The sequence below is a fragment of the Acipenser ruthenus genome, chromosome 15 (genome assembly GCF_902713425.1).
Source record: "Acipenser ruthenus chromosome 15, fAciRut3.2 maternal haplotype, whole genome shotgun sequence".
NCBI classification, from domain to species: domain Eukaryota; kingdom Metazoa; phylum Chordata; class Actinopteri; order Acipenseriformes; family Acipenseridae; genus Acipenser; species Acipenser ruthenus.
The window spans coordinates 5,304,801-5,327,654 of NC_081203.1; the positions used below are offsets into that span (position 1 = coordinate 5,304,801).

At 38.7% G+C, this 22,854-nt stretch overlaps 1 protein-coding gene across 2 annotated transcripts in view; it reads left to right on the plus strand.

Moving 5' to 3' along the window:
* Positions 1–22,854, plus strand: part of LOC117422365 (collagen alpha-1(V) chain-like) — a 126,950-nt gene that overhangs the window by 54,960 nt on the left and 49,136 nt on the right. For both annotated transcript variants that reach the window (XM_058986989.1, XM_058986990.1), the window contains exons 5-12: positions 7,971–8,102; positions 11,385–11,504; positions 11,605–12,162; positions 12,691–12,888; positions 13,471–13,527; positions 16,766–16,807; positions 17,156–17,218; positions 19,644–19,718. In XM_058986989.1, the coding sequence (XP_058842972.1) occupies positions 7,971–8,102; positions 11,385–11,504; positions 11,605–12,162; positions 12,691–12,888; positions 13,471–13,527; positions 16,766–16,807; positions 17,156–17,218; positions 19,644–19,718 (1,245 nt within the window). The remainder of the gene's footprint in view (positions 1–7,970; positions 8,103–11,384; positions 11,505–11,604; positions 12,163–12,690; positions 12,889–13,470; positions 13,528–16,765; positions 16,808–17,155; positions 17,219–19,643; positions 19,719–22,854) is intronic.

The following is a 22,854-nucleotide window of genomic DNA, read 5'->3' on the forward strand; positions in this document are numbered from 1 at the left end:
GCTGCTGCTTTGTTTCAGCAACAGGTGGTTTTTCTTTCAGAGCCAGAAACACATCTGGAATTTGAGACTTTTTTTTTTGGGTTGACCAAGGGATCGTAAAAAGGGGGAAAGGAACCAGGCATGTTTTCTTCAGTACATCAATCCAATATGTTTTGTTTTTAAAGATGAGGTCTGCAGATGGGTACAGCCTTGCCAAAAAGAGAAGAATGAAGAACATATTAAAAATGAAACTACTTTGCTTGAAGGGGTTTTGCCTGAAGATTCATTACAGTTTATCTACAGACTCCTTTTAATTTCCTTTTAGTTACTAAATCTTCTCTAGGAGGCAAGCCATGCATAATTTACCACAGTGACTCCTGCTGGTAGACCATAGAACTGCAGTAGCTGTGGGTTTTAAAACAATATTTCAAAATGAATTTTACTTGGGAATCAGACATGTCAACCCCTAAGTGTTCGTACCAGTGAGACCCCTGCTGAAAAACCTTGGGATTGATGAAAAACCTTAACCTAGCTGTAGCTGTAACTGTAGCTAGTCATGAAAAGAAAATACTGTCTGCTTTTGCTCCTTTTGTGGAGACGAAATAAAATAAATAAAACAAAGAAATAGTCTGGGTACACTACAGACTAAAAAAAATGAGATTTAACAGTAAATGTTTTGATTTTCTGTTTTAATAAAATCTTCAGTTAGTGGTTGAATGTGATTATTATTATTGGTCAACATTATTAAAACAAAGAAGCGTCATTTTACAGAAATACGAAACCAGTGTGTGGCGCTCCCTGTCACTTGAACTAAAATTAAGGTGAAATAAAGAGAGATAGACATACCATCAATTTCCAGTTGTTCTGTTATGTCTTACCTTATGGCGCATTTCTTTTTATTGTCTTTATAACCACTGACACTTTAATAATTAAATGCTCATTGATGTCCATTTCTCTTTTATTTCTGTGACAATCTGACAACCTCTCCTTCGACTCTCTCCGAGTACTGTTGTGTACAGAAACATAGAAGGCTCGCGCAGACAAACCGTCAGTTTGAGACAACAAGGCAATTCTATCTTTGGAGTAAGGGGGGAGTTTGCGTTTTTAGCTACAGGAATATAGAATGGTAATGTACACCTCTTTATGGTGACCCCCCCCCCCCCCAAAAAAAAAAAAAAATAAATAAAATTAATAATACGCTTGGACAGTTGAATTGTATTTACTGCTGTATCATGTATAAAGGGTTTCGCAGTCTCGCAAACAATAACAAGCACAAACGTGAGAATCCATTGCACGGTGAGTTTCACGGGTAAACCTTGAGACTTGACATCCATGATAACAATAGTTTATATTGTCTAGATGGTAGTGAAGAAGTTGGGCTGGTTTAATTTAAAAGGTTATTTTAGAATACTTACATTTGTTTTACTAAGACTGCACATGATAAATATGTATGATAAATGTATTAACCTATAATTGAATACAGTAAACCACCATCATATCATACTTTATGTTGCTAAGACCACTTTTGGTTATTTTATACATAACTTTGGTCGAACAAGTTTTAGCAAAGAAACTTAGAGGATTGATATAATTATGCAGTATTATAATCATGGCTGTATCATGATACAATGTAAGTAAAGTATTCTGTGACATTTTTAATACATATTTTACTATGGCTAGACATAAATGAGTAGAAAAAAAAGCTTATCTTATACCACTGTCAGTGTTGAAGAATGAAGTCTGACTTGTAAGTGAAATGTTTATCATGCTTTGCAAGTCCCTGAAATCTAATAGCTGAGCAATATGGACTTTACTGAGTATATGGGGAATAACGATTTCCACAGGGAATTTACCAAGCATGAATACATGAGCTTGCAGGACTGTTAAAAAAAAGGTTTATTTATCTATGGTAGCGGTGAGCAACCGCATTCACAGCCAGACAGATTTGTGGCTTTCTGCTTCAGTTAATGCATATGTTAGCGTAAGTGATGACATTTTAAAACAAGATGCACAGGGCTAATACTGAATGGACCTCCAAGCTGCATGGCAGCTGAAGCATGTCAAGGTGACTGCTGATGAATAATCAAAGTTTTACTGTTTACCATGTTTAATAACTCTTACACTAGTGGAGACAATGGGGATACCTGGCAAAATGAGAATACAGAAAGGTAACATTTCTGGTATGTTATGGAGTTGGTTCACGAATCACAATTAAATCGTTTCAGATTCAAAGTCGATGTCAAGGAGTAGCTTGAATGCACATGAAACTAAAATAATGCAGGAAGGTATTTCTGTCTCTGATCAGTCTTGGGGATCAAAGCTATGATAGACTTACAGTGAGCTGCTTGCCTTGGTCTCTAGCAGCATGCCCTACTTGAATTGGAGTATATTAGGCTCTCTGTCTGAAGTGCTTGTATTGATGAATTACTACAACTGTTCTGCTTAACTGGGCAGCACAAGATCTCACGTCAATGTTTTTCTTAAATACTGGAGCTAACTTTGAGCAGTAGTTATTCTTAGTTTAACAAGGAGCTTGAAGCTGGCAGTAAAGGACTTCCAAACTGCCCCCCTTCCTTTTCACTGGTCTGACGGAAAGATATGTGACCTGTGAGTGCTTACATGGCACTGAGCTGAGTCACTGTGCACTAAAGACATGACGACAACCAACTGGAAGACAAGAGGCCCTATTCATTTCAGACCACAGGTTCTCAAAGGGCTCCTGTTTTTTTTAAAACAGATGAGTATCACACAGTAAAAGGTCAGTGGAAGAATGCCACGCTTTTATTTAGGCATCAGCTTTAAAGTCTTGTAGTTACACACCATACCAGAGCCTGGTATCCATGGTGACCCTGGCTACAAACTCGTCTGGTTGCTATGTGGGATCCCAGAAGAGCAGTAAAATGTTCATGGCTGACGTATGAACTTTAACACACATTTAGCTAAGTTTGCACTGTGTTAAAAGTATAATGTCTGACAGACGGAGACCTTTTGATGGGCAGAGAAGTTTCCTTTCAACAATAAATATTATATACAGTACTGTCTATATATGATGTATGGTTTTACTTATAATGGATAAAGTCTTGTGAACGTATACTGAATTCTCGCTTGTACACCAGATAGTTACAATGATTGGAAATTGATACTATTGGTAAAAGCAGCAGATTTTAGCAGTGATTGTGAACTGGTGTACCATTTATGATAAAAAGAAATTGCTAAAAGGTTTTATAATCTTGTAGGACATGGGGGGAAATGCAGAAGTTGACTGGACAATTCCTACTGAGGTTCAAGCAATGGTTTACTGAGACACCCTGGTGGCAATGGCATATTGCATCTATCATCCACAGCCACTTCATAGTATCAGAGCAGACACTGGTGGGGCCAGACGGCTGTGGCTAAACCCACAGCTGCTCCAGTCATGCTGTGTTCTCTGCAGCCGTGGCTCGCAGACAGTGACTTCATAGAGGCCCAGCAATGAGAATATCCTGCGGTGAATCAGCAGGGGTGGAATAATAGAACCCACTCTTCCCAGTGGTGACAAGGAACAAGGGAGGCTGAAACTGAATAATCCACCTGGCTGCAGAACTCCAGCTCATCATGAGCACAAGTAATAATAATACAAAAATAGCTATGTGTTTCTAGAGCCCCACATCTTTAAAACAAAATGAATACCATCGACAATTGTTCAAAAAGTCATGTTTTCCATGAATGGCTGGGAGTTTATACATCAGTATAGGATTATTTTTGGAAAACTATTATTTTCTAAGAGTTTTTTTGGTACAGTTAAACTGTAATCACAGTGCAGGTTGCCTGAATGCGGATACATTTTTGTCTCGTAAAACCTAATATCTTCACAGGATGCTGTCAACAAACACGATCTCTCCAAAACATCTTTTAAGTGTAATAATCACAAGCATTTTGCATAATGGGATACAAAATATGGCACAAAAAAACCCCACTTGAACCAATCATTAAAGGAACTTACCAATGCAAGGGCTATGATAAGCAGTTATGATACTGGTGGAACTTTGAAGTAGAACCTGATATTTGCTGCGCTAAACATTGGTGTCTGATATAAAGTCTGCACAGCAATCTATAATCATGACTTCCCAAGTTCCATATACAGTATATAATTTATATTGCAGACAAGAACTTGGGCTTTTGTTTAAGGGTGGATTTTTTATAATGACCGTAATAAAGATGCCAGAAAAAAAACAATATCATGAGCTTACACAAGCAAGGTTCATCATGGGCACATGTTATCTTATACAAATATATTATATACTCTCATTAATATATTGTGTAATACATTTAAACATAGAATGGGTAAAGCATACAGCATATAAAAAAGAAAAGCATGGAAAAGCCAGTGTGTTAAAGTTCATATGAGAATTGAAATACATGCTACTGATGCTATTTAAGAGTTGCTTAACCCCATTCACACACTGGTAGTAAGTTGCCCCCTTACAGGCTTTGCATAGAAAGAAGCTCTCTGGGTCTTCTGTAAATGAATTTCTAACTGCGCACCACAGGAGCTTTCAGCTCTGGCAATACCTTTGTTTTTATCATAATTCATTATATATATATATATATATATATATATATATATATATATATATATATATATATATATATATATATATATATATATATATATATGGCCCCAGGGCCAAGGCACTGAACAGGTCCCTCTAAAGACTTCTGGCGGAAATGTGTAGCAAATGAAGTAATCTACATGGGGGAATTGCTTACATTTCCTCTGTTTTTTTTACTTGAAATAAGTAATGTGCATTGTCAGCTTGTATGATAATTTCCAAAGAAGGGAGAAGTCCTTTGAAATAAATGTTTATTTTATGTAGAACAGTGCCAATAGCATAATTACACAATTGCCTACCAGGCAGCTCTTTGTATGAACTTACCGTTTGAGCCAACGGTCTACAATAACACCTGAAAACAAAAACAATCAAGTTGCAGGTTTTTCTATGTATTTTTTTTTAAATGAAGATATACAGGGAGATTCTTGAATAATGAACAACAGGAAAAAAACTTTATCGCAGGACATCATACCTAGAGAGACAACAAGTTCCCAGGCCATTGGCTAGGGTACAGAGGCCATGTGGACCTCCCTGCTCACTGGGCAGCTAAAATCAGCAGTGTTGACTGAAGAAACCCTTACTTACAGAACCATTATACCCAAATAGCTAACTAATCAAAGACTTGCCATGTGCCAGGCCAATAGTGGAGCTCCTTACGTTGTATTGTTGTGAATCAGACAACAGTGTAGGAAACTACTCTTCCCATACAACTTCCCATCCCGTTGAATCTGTTGAGCTTTAAACACAAGCACAGGTACATCCTGAGCAAAACCTTACTGAGTCAGCAATACCGTGCACAGCATGCTGTCACAGGGTAGCAAGCAGGACATGTGTTAACACAATCCTCTGTGGAGGCAGCCTTAGCTACAGTGCTACAAGTTACTAGAAACAGTGTGTTCAGAGGTGGGCCTGCAAATATATGGCTCCCAGCTGTCTTCAGGTTGGGTGTCTCTCTATCTGAAGAGTTGTTTTGTTGCCAGTTGAGCTGTGTCCAGTATCTGGAAGATGATTGTGGAAGTGTAATTTCCCCTTTTTGGGGAAACTGATAGCACACCCAAGATGTGAAAATTATATTTTAATATAATTCCGTATATTCTATACTATGTAAAAATCTGTGCTTCACAGTGAACATGGTCCAAAAGTAAAAATCCATTGCATTTATTGAAGTACAGTAGCTAGTACTGTATGTGGCTTCCTAGTTAATATAGTTAACAGTAGCACAACTAGACACATACGTATGGTGGATGTATGTGGATGAAATAAAAGATAGCAACAAACCTATTTGAAATCCAGATACAAGACTTTGGTGTGTTCTTGTAGCAGTTTTGTTATCAAAACTTGCAATGCTATCCTCATGCAAATACAAACAATTTATTATTGTTATTATTATTATTATTATTATTATTATTATTATTAGACGCCCATTTAGCCAGTGGTTTCATCTGCACTCTTCACCCATGCACTGTAGCAGTGTGATACACTTATATATTCTAAATACTTATATAAAACGAACATATATTTTAGGAAAAAAATGAATAATGCGATGTATATTCCTGCATCCCTGACCAGAATATATGAATCAGTTAAAAAGGAAAAGATCATTGAGCCGCATGGTGGTCCTTGTATACCTGGTCAATGGAAAGTATGATTACTCTTACTACTTGTCTCTTCAGGATGGCATAATGAGGGCTAGGCAAGGTTGCACCACTTTAGCCTAATGTGTTAGAATCCAAAACAGTCACAGTATGTGATGTTAAAAGTCTGTGATGTAAGCAAAGAAAATAATGAGAGATAAAAGAAAGGGGGAAAAAAAACTAATTATGCTTGATATTTTCTGTTTATCTTTTCTTTAATGTTTTCGGACCCTTTTCAGTTTAACAAGCAGACTTGCTTAGGGAATGTTTTTAATCAAAGTCTACCCTCATGTGTTTGTACCTACCTCAGCATATAGAGTCCAGAGAGATGTGGTGCTGAACTTTTTTTATGTACTGTTAATCCTGCGCTAAATCAAGATGGAAACTCAATCGTCAAAGCTGCTGGTTCTAGGGCATCAAATTGTGAGTGATTGTGGACAGTGGGTGGATCTTATTAAAGCTTTGTTATAAGCGAATTGATAGCCACCAAATATACACCCTGTGTGATGCTGTGATGTGATTTAAGAGACTTTTTTTGCTAACACGGAAGCCATTAGATGTGAGGTCTACCAGAGATGTGAAACATGTCAGCAATATCGTTAAAAAGCTGACTTTTAAAGTCCTGGGAATTGAAGTCTGGGGAAAAAAGCCAAATGTATCAAACAAAGTCAGCTTCTGCAGATATGAGTTGTTGTGTAATCATTGTAATATCTTTAGTTTTTACTGGGACAGGAAATAAAGGACTACATCAAATTACTGCAAGAGCAGCTTCCAGTAGCATTACAAGAAAACAAATACAAGAGACAGGCTTATTAAGCAGCTGCAGTGCAAAGTTTCTAACAAAGAAATGCAAATCTGTTTTTTTTTTAACTACTTTATGCTGGAGCAATATATTAATTTATATGAGCTTCTGAATAAAAAGAATGAAAGCGCTTGACAACTAAAGGTGTTTGAAATGGTATCTGAAATTAATGTATTTTTTTAGGTCTCTACAGGAGACAAGATAAGATCAATGCTTTTTATAAAAAATAAATGTATGGGCCTCACTCAATGCCATGGATATGGCAGTCTGGCTGCCTGAAAATAGATGTCTGCTGGGGGTTAATGCAGTCTGGGCCAAGCTTTTTAAAATTAAGAAACTGGTTTTCAGTGGTCCATAGCGGTCCCTAGGGTGCCTGATTTTTCCTGGTGTTTCAGCAATCTGGAATGCAGTATTAAAACAGTCTGGTCACCGCCCATGTAAAAGTTAGATGCGAAAGTTTAAAGTGACTCATACGTTGCTAATGTTTATAGTTTATCAAATAAAAAAAAGTAAAGCCAAATCTTTGAATGATATTGTATGCTGTATAATGCATCCATGTTGCACTGTACTGCAATGCCATTCAACAAACCTTAAGTCTTTTTGTTTTACTGCCTGGTGTTCTGATTTATTAGTAGAGAATACTACAAGACAAAAAAAAAGTTGTGCCATTCCTGCGATTTAGATGCACTTTATAGAGCTGATTTTAAATCTTGCTTGAGATGGGAACAGTTCAGTTTATTTTAGCTATTGTTATTTAGCTATTGGTAGTTAAATGTGTTTTTTTAAGTTTTATTTTATATAAGTTTGCAGGCAATTTAAAAACCCTATAGAGAATGCATACCAATACTTTAATGGAAGTTAAGCGATGCAAACCAGTGCCAAAGAGACTGCCGTGGTCTTGAGTACTTTTTCCCCAGGGCCGAGTTGTTTATTAATATTGTGTTTCTGTTCTGGCATTTGCAGGGAGATATCCAGCAGCTAATGATTGTTCCAGACCACAGGGCAGCCTATGATTACTGTGAGCACTACAGCCCAGACTGTGAATCACCCGCCCCTGACTCCCCGCAGTCCCAGGACCCAAACCCGGACGGATATGTAAGTATTACAAAACGACAGCCGTTTCTTACGAGGCCTGGAAATGCATTTTGGTAGCACCATGTTCACTGTTACAATACAGGGTGTCACATAAGTGAGGCATCAATGGCTAATTGTTAATATTGGTAATGTTGATGTATGGAGCAGATAGTCAATGGGATGTGGCTGTCAGATTTAACACAGAACATCCTAATGTGCATGTACAGTACTTTATATGATATTGCCTGTAATACCTGACTTATGGGCTGCCCTGTATTCTCTTCTTTATTCACTCCTTCTCCTTCTTCTTCTTCAAATTCTCTTTTTGCAGTTTTAATATATACAAGTTATTTTTTTCTATCGTGTTATTTTATTTTTCATTCTAGTCTCTCTAGTCTGCTCTCCATGCATTATGTGAGGTATCACACATTAAACCACCACAACCCTTTTCAAAACCCAAAATACAAGTTTAAAAAAACTAATTTGCACAGTAATGTTTTAGTTTTCAAAACTTTTTGTCATGATAATTTCCTTTGGTAGTATCCCACAGTAAATCACCTGTTATGACTACGAGAGAGTGTGGAGCATAGAACTGTATATTTAAATGTCACTTTAAGCTGTGTCAAAATAAAATTAGAACAATTGTTTGCCTGATTTACTCGTGGTTACAAGACACATACCAAATAAATGTTACATTATTAGCACCGGTATTACATTTAGGCAATGTAACACTTCTTTGAGATGGCTTTATTATTTTACAAAATGAGTCACTGAACAGGTAACATGAAATTCTGCTTATAACCAGATAACACTCACAGACTAAAATAAAGACTATTGAGTGACTTCAGTAAAAAAAAAATGCTGTATATTGCTAGAATGATATTTAATGCTTGTTTAAGCTTGTACCTGTAGGTACCATGCCAGGAACTGGTCCACAGCCATACAGTTATGTGCGGTACTAAGCCTAATTAAGTCATGTTGACTTTATTGCAAATATAGTTTGACGTTAACATAAATCTCAGATATTCCAAGTTAGCTTGCTCTCAGGGTTTCTTCAGATTTTACAGTGCTGCATTCAAGACAAGGGCAGTGTTGCTGTAACCTTTCTAAAAGTACTTCTAAGTTGTTAATAGGGAGACTTGCCTGGACCAGTACAGGTAATGCAGGCCCTATTTAATTCACAGTATAATGCAGAGCCCCATTTCTGTAAAGCTATAGGATTAACTTTCAGGAAGAACGTTTAGCCACTTCTAAATCAGACACTGCTAAATAGTCTTCATCTGAGGGTCAAAAAGCATGCTACCTGCCAAACCAATTCATCTTAACAGTGAATATATGTTGCTAGTTCCGACATTGGATCAATTGAATATACCCTGACCAGCTATTCCAGATCTGAGCTTTAGTGTGGAGTGGGAATGCAATTGCAGCAAAATGTCTTAATTGCAGTCTCCAAAAAAGATTTGCAGGTCCAAAAGTCAGAGGCGGTGAGTTTTGTGCATGGAGCAGGGTAAACGAAGCACCCAACCCTGTTGCCTGGTTCCATTCCAGTGCCTCACATGCTCCTCTGTAGCTGACGAGAGCTGCCTGACAAAAGGCAACACTGGCAGGCAGGTCCTTACTTGTTTGGGAACCACCTGCGCTTGCCTTAAAAGCACCTTTGTTTGGCTCAGGGCATTCTTCCATTCATAGCTCTAATATATTTATTTTCTAAAGTAAATTAGAAAAGGCAAAGTAAAAAAGCTATACATGCTGCCTCTGCTGCTTCACTAGTCTGTACTAGCTTTCAAATAACAGACGTGTCACCCGGAAAGCCTTGATACAGACACCAGTAACCTTAAGATGCACCTGAAAATGATCTACCAAACCTGTGAATGCACAGAAAATGGCATCATAAACTGGACAATTTGTGGTCTTCCAGAAAACAACTAGTGTAACAGCTGTTTAGTTTACAAAACTACAAGTGTCACCTGAGGTAAATAGCATGTCCGCTCAATAGGTCTTAAAACTCTGGGACTGATATGGGCTTTTAAAAGGGAACAAATCAAGTTGGACTGGATATGTGTCATAACATTACAGTTTATTAAAAGAAAAAACAATAAATAAAACAAGCCTTCCAGTTACATGTAGTGCTGCCTTCATAAATCTTAAAAAATGTCTATATTGTCCAATTGCCTCTAAGCAAGTGTAGCAACACGAGAAAAATTCATGGAACGTAGGCTGATATAAAATTCCTTGAAACTTCAGGACAGACTGTGAGATACAGGCTACACTTCAGCTTGGGGCTCTGCTGTTTCGGAAGGAGGCCTCTGTTTCACCCATGTAGCACAGAAACACAAGAATGTTTAATAGCACACATGGGTTGCTTATACTGTTCCATAGGGCCTGACTCACAACTGCAAGGACTCTTTTAAGGAATTTTTGTTAAGGGCTATTTTTTAAAGGCCTTTTAATATGTTTTTTATTTGTTTATTTATTTTTAAGTACTATTAATCTACGGGAAAAACAAATCTTAAATAGTCATTAAAACAGTCTTGAAAGCTTTGTGCTGAATTTATGGGCGTATGTGAATTACAAGCCCATGGCCAACTGTGCAGTATTGCTGAAACTCAATCCAGCCAGCTTCCCATTGCTGGGGCTGCAAATGGAGGGACAGGAAATAGCTGATCCTCTGATGATAATAGTTGCACAGCTGTCTGGTGTTTACAAACAGGGGAGTTTTTCTTCCAGCAGGGTAATGAAAGGAAGCAATACAGAGATGCATGATATATTGCTTTCTAAACTAGGAGCACTTTGCAATATAGAGTTTAGTTCTAGGTCCCTAGATTGTGTTTCTTTGTAAATTTGGTACAATCAATTGATGTCACAGTGTAAACTTACAGTTCATATCCATTACAAACATTCCTTCATGGGTCATTCCAGCTGAAGTGGGCCAGGGTTTCTTCATTTGTGGTTGATGATATGTAAAACAGGTGTAATGGTAAAAGGGTCCCCGGGTAGGTATTGTGTGTGCATGCATAAAAAAGAGCCATGTGACTGTAAGAGCTGAACCACATCATGAAGTCATCAAAAGCCATGTTGATGACTTGTGACCATTTTTCTCTATATGGGGGGGGGGGGGGGGGGGTATACAGATAACATTTTTATAATTTCTTGTTTGCAGGGCTTTCCAGATAACAAATAATGCATTTAAACAAGTCATTGACTTAGGGGATGAGCAGCACCCATTGATCAAATTGAACTCATGCAACCAGGTGAACACAGCACTGCAGTGAGGAACTCATCTTGGTACTTTATCAATTTCAGGACGATGACACCTATTACTATGAATACCCATATTACGAAGACATGGATCTCGGTGGGAAGACTACTACCCCTGAACCGAAACCTGATGAGGTAGCAGGACCTGTTGCAGCAGTGGAAGAGGTAAGGACTCGCTGAACTAGAATCAGGAACAGTGTTTTTGAAAAAAAAAGCTTCTACAGTGTACAACTACTTTGCTGCAATATTTCTTTCTTTTTTATAGGATGTATTGTACAAACACACTGAAGAAGAAACAACAGTGATCGAAACAAAGCCTACGGGGGGAGCGTATCCAGAATATGGAGAGTATGAGGACCCTGGGGAGTATGAGACATACAACGAATATGAAGATGGGGAAGGGGGGAAAAGAGTAAGCGTAGACACAAATGTGGACCAAGGAGCAAGAGTAAACATTGGAACAAATGTGGATCTGGGATCCCGAGTGGACCTTGACTCAGGAGTCGACATGGGAACAAATGTGGACCTGGGATCACGTGTGGACCTAGGATCCAGAGTGGACCTGGGATCACGAGTGGACTTAGGATCCAGAGTGGACATGGGGACAAATGTGGACCTAGGATCCAGAGTGGACATGGGGACAAATGTGGACCTGGGATCACGAGTGGACCTAGGATCCAGAGTGGACATGGGGACAAATGTGGACCTAGGATCACGTGTTGACCTGGGATCCAGAGTTGACACAGGGACTGATTTTGACATGAGTACACACACTGAAGACATTCATACTTCAACAGTAATCATTTCACAGAATGGAACTGATGTGAGTGCTCTTTAACCTTCACTGTGTTGCATTCAGGAATGTTTTATAGGGACTAGGTTGATAGAAGCAGGCTGAATCACTTGCTTTGCATGCTTTATGCCTCTGATTGTCTGATTCTGTATCAGGTGTAATTCATTGGGTGTTATCCCCTCAATCCCCAGTGAACACTTGCCCACATCGTAAAATCAGCACAAAATTGGTCACATAAAAGAGGTGCACAGCTGTGTTAAACACTTGCTGTGAATCACTGATGCTATCAGTATGTGAGACGCAAACCATTGCCTCAATATGCAAACTGCAAGTGATCACTATATATTTGTTATAAACCACTTGTATACACGTCTCCAGATCCCCATGTTTTGTAAGGTTAAAATGAGGACGGTTCTCTTACTTCTTGTCTGTTTCCCGTGAATTACAAAAGCTAGAATATTTTTCATATGGGATGTGTTTTAGGATATAACCATGTTTATTTATTAAAATGTAATGGTGTATATTCTCTACCACAATGCTCTGTATTTACATATCCAGACCCGAAGCAGAAGTGAATCAGGCTCAGCTGGGCATGGAGGTACTGGGCAAGGAGAGTCCTCGGAGGGGGAGGATTTTACACAAGAAATCCTTAAGGAGTTTGACAAGGAAGATTACTATACAGAGTATGATTATGGTGACGGTAACCAAGATTTTGGTCCTGTTTCTCCCGCCCAGACCGATGATGAGTATAGCCAGGTTTGTATTATTCCTTCTCTTGATTCAGCAAGGGATCTTGCTTTGAAATGCCTCGCTTGTCTGTTCCCAGGATGATCTTTCAAACAATATGCTGTGTTCTCAATGATTCATTCCTAGATTGTTCTCCACTGCAGGTTGTTCCTAAACGTTTTGCTTACAACGAGATTACCATGAAGTTCTTATACATCCATTTAAAAAAATATATATTTTCACTGTACTGTACTTGCTTCTACCTAAGACTAAAGATTTGTATTTGCTGACTGGGGAGCCATATTGGGGAGCTAAAAGGGCTACATACGGCTCAAGAGCCATCCATTGGACAGCCCTGGGGTAGATCGATCTGGGAAAGGAATGCTGTGGGGTCCAGAGTAGGCTTTATTATACAATATGTACCCTACTGAAAAAACATAGGACTGCAATATACAAAATGCTTCTGAGTCCCCATGCTCTTTGACAGATACAAAGAGACCCCTGCTAGAGCTTCTACTGCTGGTCATATCCAGTTATCAGATATTATTCTGTTTAGATGTGTGTATGTTGATTAAAATGGTGAAGTCATACAATTTGTTTTATATATTGTAGGTTGACGGAGCGAGGGGGGAAAAGGGACAGAAAGGAGAGCCTGCCATCATTGAGCCTGTAAGTATTGTTATTATTACTGATTGCTTGTATTCATCGTTATCGTATCCAACTGGTGAATAATACCTGTACTTGTTGTAATTGATTATCAAGCATGTGAAAGGAATTAATCAATGGTAACCAGTACAAAACTTGAACAAGAAGCAACTTGGTTTCAACAAGGGGCTGTTACAGTATTGTCCCAAGTTTTATACTGTAAAGTAACTAAAAATGTGCCTTTGACATTACCTTTGCACTGACTCCAAAATAAGGCCAGGCGTCTTAAACCACCAAAGCTTATTTTTGCTTAAATAAATGCCAATCTTTTTCAAGAAAGCAATTATCACTTTCCCCTGCTAGAAAACTATGCAGCAAAAAAACAAAGCTGACAGCTCATAAGTCATATAAGTAATGGTCGCTCATAAGATATTGGAGAGCATAATTTTGGGTTGGTTTGGATAATTCCTCAATGAAAAAACATGATCTTCATCAGTGTGGTTCAGCTGAGGTGACCCATAGGGTGCACAATATGTGACCTGTTTAGTGTAAAGTGCTTGAATGATATAATCTGTTTCAAGTTGTGAATGTGGACCCAGAGATGAAGAGAAAGCTGTGACGCTTGCATTGCCCCGTCCCTCCCCTCTGTTTAGGGTTATGACATTCTTGAGTCCTAGAAGTCTCCTTAAATTATCTTAAGTTATTCTGCGGCCCTGAGAAAGCTGTGTGTTGTCTGCTTAATGCACTTTTTCACCTCAAGGTTACACGTCTGGCAATATGCAAACATAAACATTTGTACAGGGAGTTTATCCAAACTGCACCACTGAAGGGTTCTCAGTTGTCACTACTGCCTAAACAAAACTGTGCCAGAATAAATAATGCTGGATTTCAAGGATGTTAGTAACATGAATGGATGCAGCACAGCTTTCACATCTCCAACTTTATTTTACAAAGGGGTGTGGTTAGTTTCAGATGGTGATAAATTGCAGAAATTCTGCTGCATTGGGAAACAGCTTCATGTTACTCATTTCATACTTCTGTTTTTGTTCATACGACAATAGGAACCTGGTGTAATATTTGGGATGTGAAAAGTGGCCAAATATTATAATCTGATGCTATTTATACTAGTCAGAGCCACTAAGATATAACTACTTGTTCCCAGAGATGCTTGAATTTGGCTGGGCGTGGGGATTAAGCCAGAATTCCTATAGTATTTGAAAAGAACTCAAGAGGATAACAGCACTATCCATAACCCTTAGACTTCCGTCATGACACAATCCTGTTTCTATACATGAGGTGGCATAGTCTTGTACATTCATGTAATACATTTTAAGGGTATTTCATTTCCACAAGGTAGACAGGACTCATCCAAAGAACAGGCTAATCATGCATCTTGAGTGGCGGGTAGACTCCCTTTAACAGAATTCCAGTGTGGCGTGTGAGAACTTTGTTTGGTGTTAGAGCCTGCAGTGTTTCTTTAAAAGACACTAAACCATGGTTTGTTTTGTTCACATTAAACTATCCCACGGAGCAGAATAAACATGAATTTTTCTGCCCAGTTGAGCCCCCTGACAGACTTATTTTCCCATGGAGTGGAACCATTTGGAAAGGAGCAAGCACGCTTTAAGGTCTGCACTAGAAAAGCTTATTCAAATAATACAGCTGCCATATTGCACTAAACAAAGCGTTCACACTGCATACCACGTGTGTACTTTACCACCCACTGTGAGTTAACTGCTGTCTCAGTACCTTTTGAATTCCTTAAAATGTATTACTGTTGATCTGCAAATAAACTACAGGGAACCCTTAGTCAGTGGCTCACTGTGAGCCGAGGGCTTGGATTTTATTACTGTATGTTAGTTTTATGTACACAATTGCGCTGGGTTTATGGGTGTAATTGGCGATTTGCACTCAGAAACAAATGTGTTCCACTCTTTGGCTAAGTAACAAATGTATAGCTCAGGCCACACACACTCGCAGTGAGCCTGGCTTAATAAGATTAACATTGTCCATATCCAACAATTAGGATAAAAGAAAACAATAAAGAACCAGTTTGATTGGACAGCCTTTCTCCAGTTGCAATCAGTTGTCTATTCCTCAACTGATATCTTCAGTGTTAGAAAGCAGATCAAATTTATATGGAACATGTGGGTTAGAAAGGCATTTATTTAAGTCTAATGTAAAAGCAGCAGGCTTCAATTAATAAATTGGTCATATATTTTCCATATTTACTATTATTAAAGTACTCCTCGTCTAATTCTTAAAGCTGTTGAAATGCTGTCCGTGCCCTTTCAGCCACAAGAAACAAAACTTTATGATGTTTTCTGGCTCCCGACATGCTGAAACATGAATTCATTAAAAATAGAATGTAGTGAAAAGAGACTGCAGGGTTTGTCTTTCCGAGAGGCGGCAAGGTGTTTTTTTTTTTAATTCGTCTTGCTGTATCATTATAGGCATCCCACTTTACTATTTGGTGCCTGTGAATTGCAATGTCTGTACAGGTAAAAAAAAAAAAAAGACTTCAAGAGAAATGGAAACCGCCCACTGCTGTGTTACAGTTAAGTTTGGTACCTGGATGCAGTACAGAAGAGAAAAGAATGTGCTTAATCACAGCATATTATTTATCCTCGTAAGCACAATAAAAAGAGTCTTGGGTATTCATTTATTTGCTGCGGCACCCTAATTAAGGCATCATAATAAATACTTTTATATAAAGTACGGTTGGAGGATTGCTGCGTTGGCAACTCGGAATGCTTCTGTGTATTTTAATATCACTATTTCTTTATGGCGTAGTTATTACTGTCATAAAGAAAGTCCCTTGATGTTTTGGGAAAGATCCAAATAACTGAAACAATAACCAACAGATTCATCAATAATCCAATAGCTATACATGCTCGTTTCCTGTAGACCTATCTAAGCCATACTGAACTGACTGTGATTAACTTCACTGTTGATACAGATAGCATTTTTTTTTTTTTTTTATGAAAACGATCTGTCTTTGGTATCTTAATACCTTTTCAAGTTTAAAAAAAGAAAGGAAAAAGAAAGGAAAAAGGGTGTAATGTTGACAATAATATATCACCTGGAATTATATTTAAAAAGTTGACGTAGTAAAATGGATCGGCCTGTTCTTCTGAGCACTTCTCTTCTCCTCTTCTCTATTAGTGTAATCTGACCCTACACATGTTTTGACATGAATTACCATTATCATTTTTGTCAAAACAAACTTGATAGAAATGTTCTTTGCTCTTTTCTTTTCCAGGGAATGCTTGTGGAAGGTCCCCCTGGTCCTGAAGGCCCAGCTGTAAGTAACATGTTCTCTACCCTAAAGGAACTACATCCCTCCCTCCCTCCAAAGAAACACAATTTGCATACAGCTGCAAAACAAACCTTAGAATGTCTATATATGAGCTCAGAAAACTATTATGTTTCACAACAGTTGAAAACTGCTGCCATGACTACCAGTAACCCACTACTGTATAGATACGGTACTACAGTATATGCAGAATTGTAGAATGTAGATCTATATTAAAAATTGTTACAGCTGTTCGTAAGTCTTGGTCTACATCCAAAATCTACCTTCGCTGGCACAGATCCCACAGTGTGTTAGTAACAGTTAGTTAAATCCCTTGTTCTTGTGTCTTTTTCACAGGGTCTCCCAGGATCTCCTGGTCCCACTGGTTCTCCTGGTCCAACCGGAGATCCAGGTGAAAGAGTAAGTAATCCATAACCCAGAACTGAAACACACTCTCAGAAGATCATGAAAGAGGTCTTGACTCCCTGGTTGTCCTTTGTCTAAATACATTGGAAACCTGCTGTCTTTCTGAAAGGAGACTTATATGTTACCAGTTTAACCAGTTAAATAGGTCTCTCTGCCCACAAACCCCTGTTGTTTCTTTGTTTGGTCCTCCTCCTCCCTGCCTCAACCCTGCAGTGTGCCTTGTCTAAGGGGAAGGTGGCCCAAAATCCACTTGTCCTGCCCACTGGCCGAGTCATTCTTAATCACTGTATTGCATTCATCGTAGCTCGGCCAGCATAGGGGCTGCTATCGTACTTCAATGGGTGGGGCCATGGGCTAAATTATAATGTGAATGTATTATGTATCTGTCAGCTATCATGTTCATGTTGGGAATAAATGTTTGCCAATTGTTCATGTGCCCATCAGGCATATCTTTCGCAATCAAGAAATTGTTATTTTCTACTACTAAGTGGACGTCTCCTTTCTGAATTCCGAAAGCAGAGAAGATTGTTAGTAATGGATGATGGTTTGCAGCGCCTTAACTTAAAATTAATTCCCCGCTGGCAGTGAGGTCAAGTGGAATGAATTTTGGACCAGCTCTTTAAGCAGTAAACCTGTCTTGGACATCTAAGAGAAACAGATTAGAGGAAAGCATTCACCTACTGAAGTAATCAAGTTCAAAGACTTACATAACCCATGCGTTCGCTACCAATAACTGTCATGATGACAAAAGCTTTCATCACATCCTCATATTACACTGTATGGGTATAATGCATTAACAGTGGTGACAACTGATTGATAAACAATGCGTTGAGGCATGGAGGACGGTGCTGTGTTTAGTCCTAAAAGCAATGCCTGTTTATAATCTATTCTCTGCTACAAGCATATCGTTGACAGTAAAGCAGTCTTCCTATTCTCTTTTTTTAGTTAAAGGGCTCTGAACTACCCTGAGCTTAATGCCAGCTATGCTGTTTGACAGCAGAAACCCTTATTCATCCAAACTCTGCAACGTTTAAAAACATCAAATATCAAATGTGCCCCAACAGTGTAAAAAGCATGCTGTTCCTTCTAAGAGAAAAAACTAAATATATCTCCTCATTCTTGTACTTGAAGTGTGATTGATAGCATAAATCATCATGTACCAAGATGTTACTCTGTAGCTTCATGAAATCATGCTTGTCTCACCTTTTTTGACAGTAATAGACAGTCATGTTTACAGTCTCTCTTATGCCTCTTTTCCACTGTACAACCGAGTTAGGAGGAGTCGCATGTAGACAATGAACACGTCGAGTCGCATGTAGATTGTGCGGTACTAAGAGGGGCTGTATTTGAGTTGAGAATGGTGGCTCAAGAGGTTATAAGGTGTTTGTTCTTCATATATAAATACAAGCGCCCTCAGCGTCCCAAAGCTGAACTTTTCTCTCCTCCAAATCGCTGCACGCCATGTTGTTTGTATTCCTTGAGTGTTTTGACTGAATCAACGTAATGATGGAAATCAATAACCGCACCCCTGCTCAGCTCCGAGCCACAATCAGATGTGTTGTGAAGCCAGCTTCACGGTTTAGTTCTCGCTGTGCTCGACAAAATAGCCCGTGGAAAACCACCCGGGGCCCTCACGGCTTGGATGTGCCAGTGGAAAAAGGGGTATTAGAGTGGGTTTCGCCTCTGGTATCAATAAGGTGCAGTATGTAATGACTGAGAACCGAGAGTTAAACTCTGGGTCTCAAAATGGAACTGATATGACATAACTGCAGAAGCGCTGACGCAGCAGAAGGTTCGCTTTTTAAAATAGTGGTACTGTACTACCTGTATATGCACATATTGCTAATAATTTCTACACCTGTATGCTTACTATACTTCACTGTAACTGTGTGAGGTACATTGGAATACAGTGGCAGAAAACAGACATTTAAAATACATGTACAGTACAGTAGTAGAAATATGGAGCCCACCAAACTGGACACAAGGGAAATAAAAAGTGTTTACTGTATAAAGAATATTTCGTTTCAGCTTTCAGTTTTTAAATAAAACAAATGAAATTAACAGCACAGAGTTTTCCATTCAGAAAGGTCTGGACTTGCTCTGAATACTGAACAGCTGGTGTTGGATGACACACCTTGCTCGATATCTCACTATCATTGTGCTTTTAGGTGCTAAAACACATCAGTCTGCTAATATACGCCAATTTAATGAATCTTATTGTCACAGTACCTCAATCATGGAAAATCTGCCCATGTGGAATGATTTCCAAGTCCTGTCCAAATATCTTACTATGTGTTTTGGACTGCCATCTGGTGGTAGTAACAGCACACTGCAAGTGTATGGAGCATTTGGAATATGCCAAGTATATTTTGCATTGAACAGTACTAACTGAGCATCGTTTTTGTGTTGCTTTTGTCAGGGTCCGGCAGGTCGACCGGGTCTTCCAGGTGCTGATGGATTGCCAGGACCCCCAGGGACTGTCCTCATGCTGCCTGTGAGTATTCACATTTTAAAACATATTTTAAACTGTCCAGATACTGGGGAGAGAAGCCCTTTGTTGCATGTATTTTTGATCAGTGGACAGTGAAATAGCCTGCTCATTATATATATATATATATATAATGAAATTTGAAATGTTTATTTTTATAAAGTAAAAATTCCCAATAATGTGAGTTCCATGTTGCTGCTTTCTCCCTGATACTGTGTTGCCCCCTAGTGGATGCTAAACACATTGTTAATGTTTATGCAGTTTTGGCGCGCGCACGTTTTAAAACCCCAGCCATGAATCAAACCCATAATCTCTCCCTCCTAAATCTTTGTTGCTCACCAAAGCAATGAATGAGTCCCCAGTTACTTTCACTGGCACTGTGTTAAGCAGCCCCCCCCCCCCCCTTGTGTACACTGTACTCTTTCACCTCTTTGAAAAAAAAATTGTTTACACCCACTTGGCCGACATTAGACAAAAAATATATATATAGATGAAAATGCAAAGAGGCGCTTATGTTATTTGTAATATACTTGTGCCAGATCGCGCTGTACTATAAGTCCTAGGCTTTGAAAGCGTTGTTCGATCAATGAGATAAAATGACAGTCCTGTGAATTAATTTCATGTTAGTGCAGCAGGGCTTCATCGAAAGCATGATGTAGTTTGGCTCTACTTTTGAGGTCTTTGTGACACGCTGAGTTCCTGTCCGATTGCCAGGTAGAGAAGAAGCCGGTGCCACGTCTTATCATGGTACCACCTGAGACATTCGGTTAATGGGTACTGTACACCACAACCCCTTGGTAAAGAACTAATAAACCCCTAGTCCATTTCCAATTAATTAATATCTTCCTGTGACAAAAAGCTTTCTGTTTATTCAGGTTTTTATCTTGTTTTATATATAAAATCTGTTGCCAGACTAGACATTCAAACTGGTCATCTGCCAATGTTGTCTAGATCTTGTAATATAAATTAGATCACCGATGATACTCCTGCCCTGCTGTTAATTCTCAGAGCTTTAGTTCTGGTGTTTTGCTGGCAAGTATCTGTTAAATGCTATCCAGAATACTATTGCTGGCAGTCAACCACTTTGAAAAGTTTACCAACTGGATCTGTTCTGAGCCTGTGATTTAAACAGACCCAAGGCGATCTTAAAGGGGAGAGAAAAGAATACTTTCCTATGGCTTGGAGTTCTTGGCTTGGGACGCTAACTGGGCTACTTTCCACACTCTGACTGCAACAAAAAACTGCAGAATAAATCACTGTGAATCTTGGAGTCTTTAATGGAGAGAACAACATAGCCAACCCCCCTCCCCACCCTTATAAAACAAGAAATGCACTAGCAATTAAACTGCAATGAAAATGCAGTAATTTATTATACTAGGGGCCGTTCCATGTAAAACCTTACTGCTCTATAGTGCTGTTCAATGTGAGCATGTTTATTAAGCAACTCATCTTTATTTACAGTGCAGTTAAACTGCAGTACAATACTGTTACCAATTCTCCGTATTTCAATGAACTGTTTTTATATGGGTAAAGAAAGCTTGCACCACAAATACTACAGGTTAGAGGTGAGTAGGAATATTCATTTGGAATTTGGGCACATGTTCTATCTAGTTGATACAGATTTCAGAATGGAAAATGTAACCTTACCATTTGGCTATGAAGCAATTTTTATTTTACTCATGTGATGCAGGGGTAAATGTCTGAGGAGTTAATGCAGACCTCTGTGTAAAGTGATAGATAGATAGATAGATAGATAGATAGATTGATTGATTGATTAGTCACTTTCAAGCCTGGAGAATACACCTCTAAGTCCCACATATTTACTAACTATTCATTTGAATGTATCTGGGGTGGATTTAAAAACAATCACAAGCTAACATCTGGAAAAGTGAAAGCCTCCCTTTAAAGAAAAAAGTGGTGTTGTCTTGCTGGAGTCTGAGAGATGAATTCTGTTTAAAGAAGAAAGCTCTTCCCTCTGCCTCAGTCATGAGGAACTCATTACGACCGTATTATAACAAATAGCAAGGCTTTCTTGCATTTCAGCAGAGAGCAGAAAACACAGTCTAATCAATCCAAAATGTTTTTTTTCAAGGTTGCTGTTTCCAGGCCTAAATTCCCACAGTGGGTGCCTAAAGAACAGTACATTCTGGAGCTCCAAACAGCTTTCCATCATCTGCTACAATAATTACACTCAAAATCGTTAATAAAGCCAGTGCCGCTCATTTTTTCAGCAAAACTAAAAAGAGCTTCATCAAAAATAAAGGGGCTTTTTTATTGTATTTTATTTTTTATAAAGGGTCTAACAGTTCAGTGGATTATCATTGATTTAATACATTAACAGTTCAGTGTAGTTTGCAGTGGATGAGACTCTCGCATGAACCAGGGTTTTTTTGGCACTAGAAAGGCAAACACTGGAAGAGTATGTATGGTAGGAACTACATCATGAATCGTAATTTAATGTTTATCCCCCCTGAGCTGATTTTAGCCACGATAAATCTGACACCTATTATGAGCTTGGCAGAGGGGTGTTTTGATGGTGAAAACGGTTAATGTCTAAAATGTGATCTGGCAGCGTGTTCTGCTGTGGGCTTAGTTTAACCCAATAAGTATATTTTCCTTTGTTTACTTACTGAAGAGAGTTCTGGAAAGCGTGTGATTGCAGATACAGTAGTTAGGCCTGTCCCTTGCTGTGCCTGGCCTGTGTTACATGGAAATTGAGTTAGATGTCAATTTGAAAGGTATGCTAAATTGCACAATGCTGGTCGGTGGTTTATTATCATATGCTATAATAAGTAATGCTTTCTTCACATATTTTGGGGCCTGGCTATCGTTTTGTTTCTAAAAGGCAAGTGGTGCAGTCCATCCTGTTTCAGTACACTTGAAGCAGTGGTTCAGAGCTCTTATGTTCCACCTCTGTCAGATTCACTGTGCTTTATTCCTGAGTGATGCACACAATGCACTTGAATTTCAGACCTAGGTCACACTGACTTGGAGGGGGTGTCGCAGTGGTTGGGCTTGGCTGTTGGGGATGACAAATGGGTGTATTGGCCCACCATTGTAAATCTACATCAACCATTTGTGTCAAGGGGCCATTAACCATTTAAACCATCATATCATTTTTCATTTTAAAAAGTAGATTTGA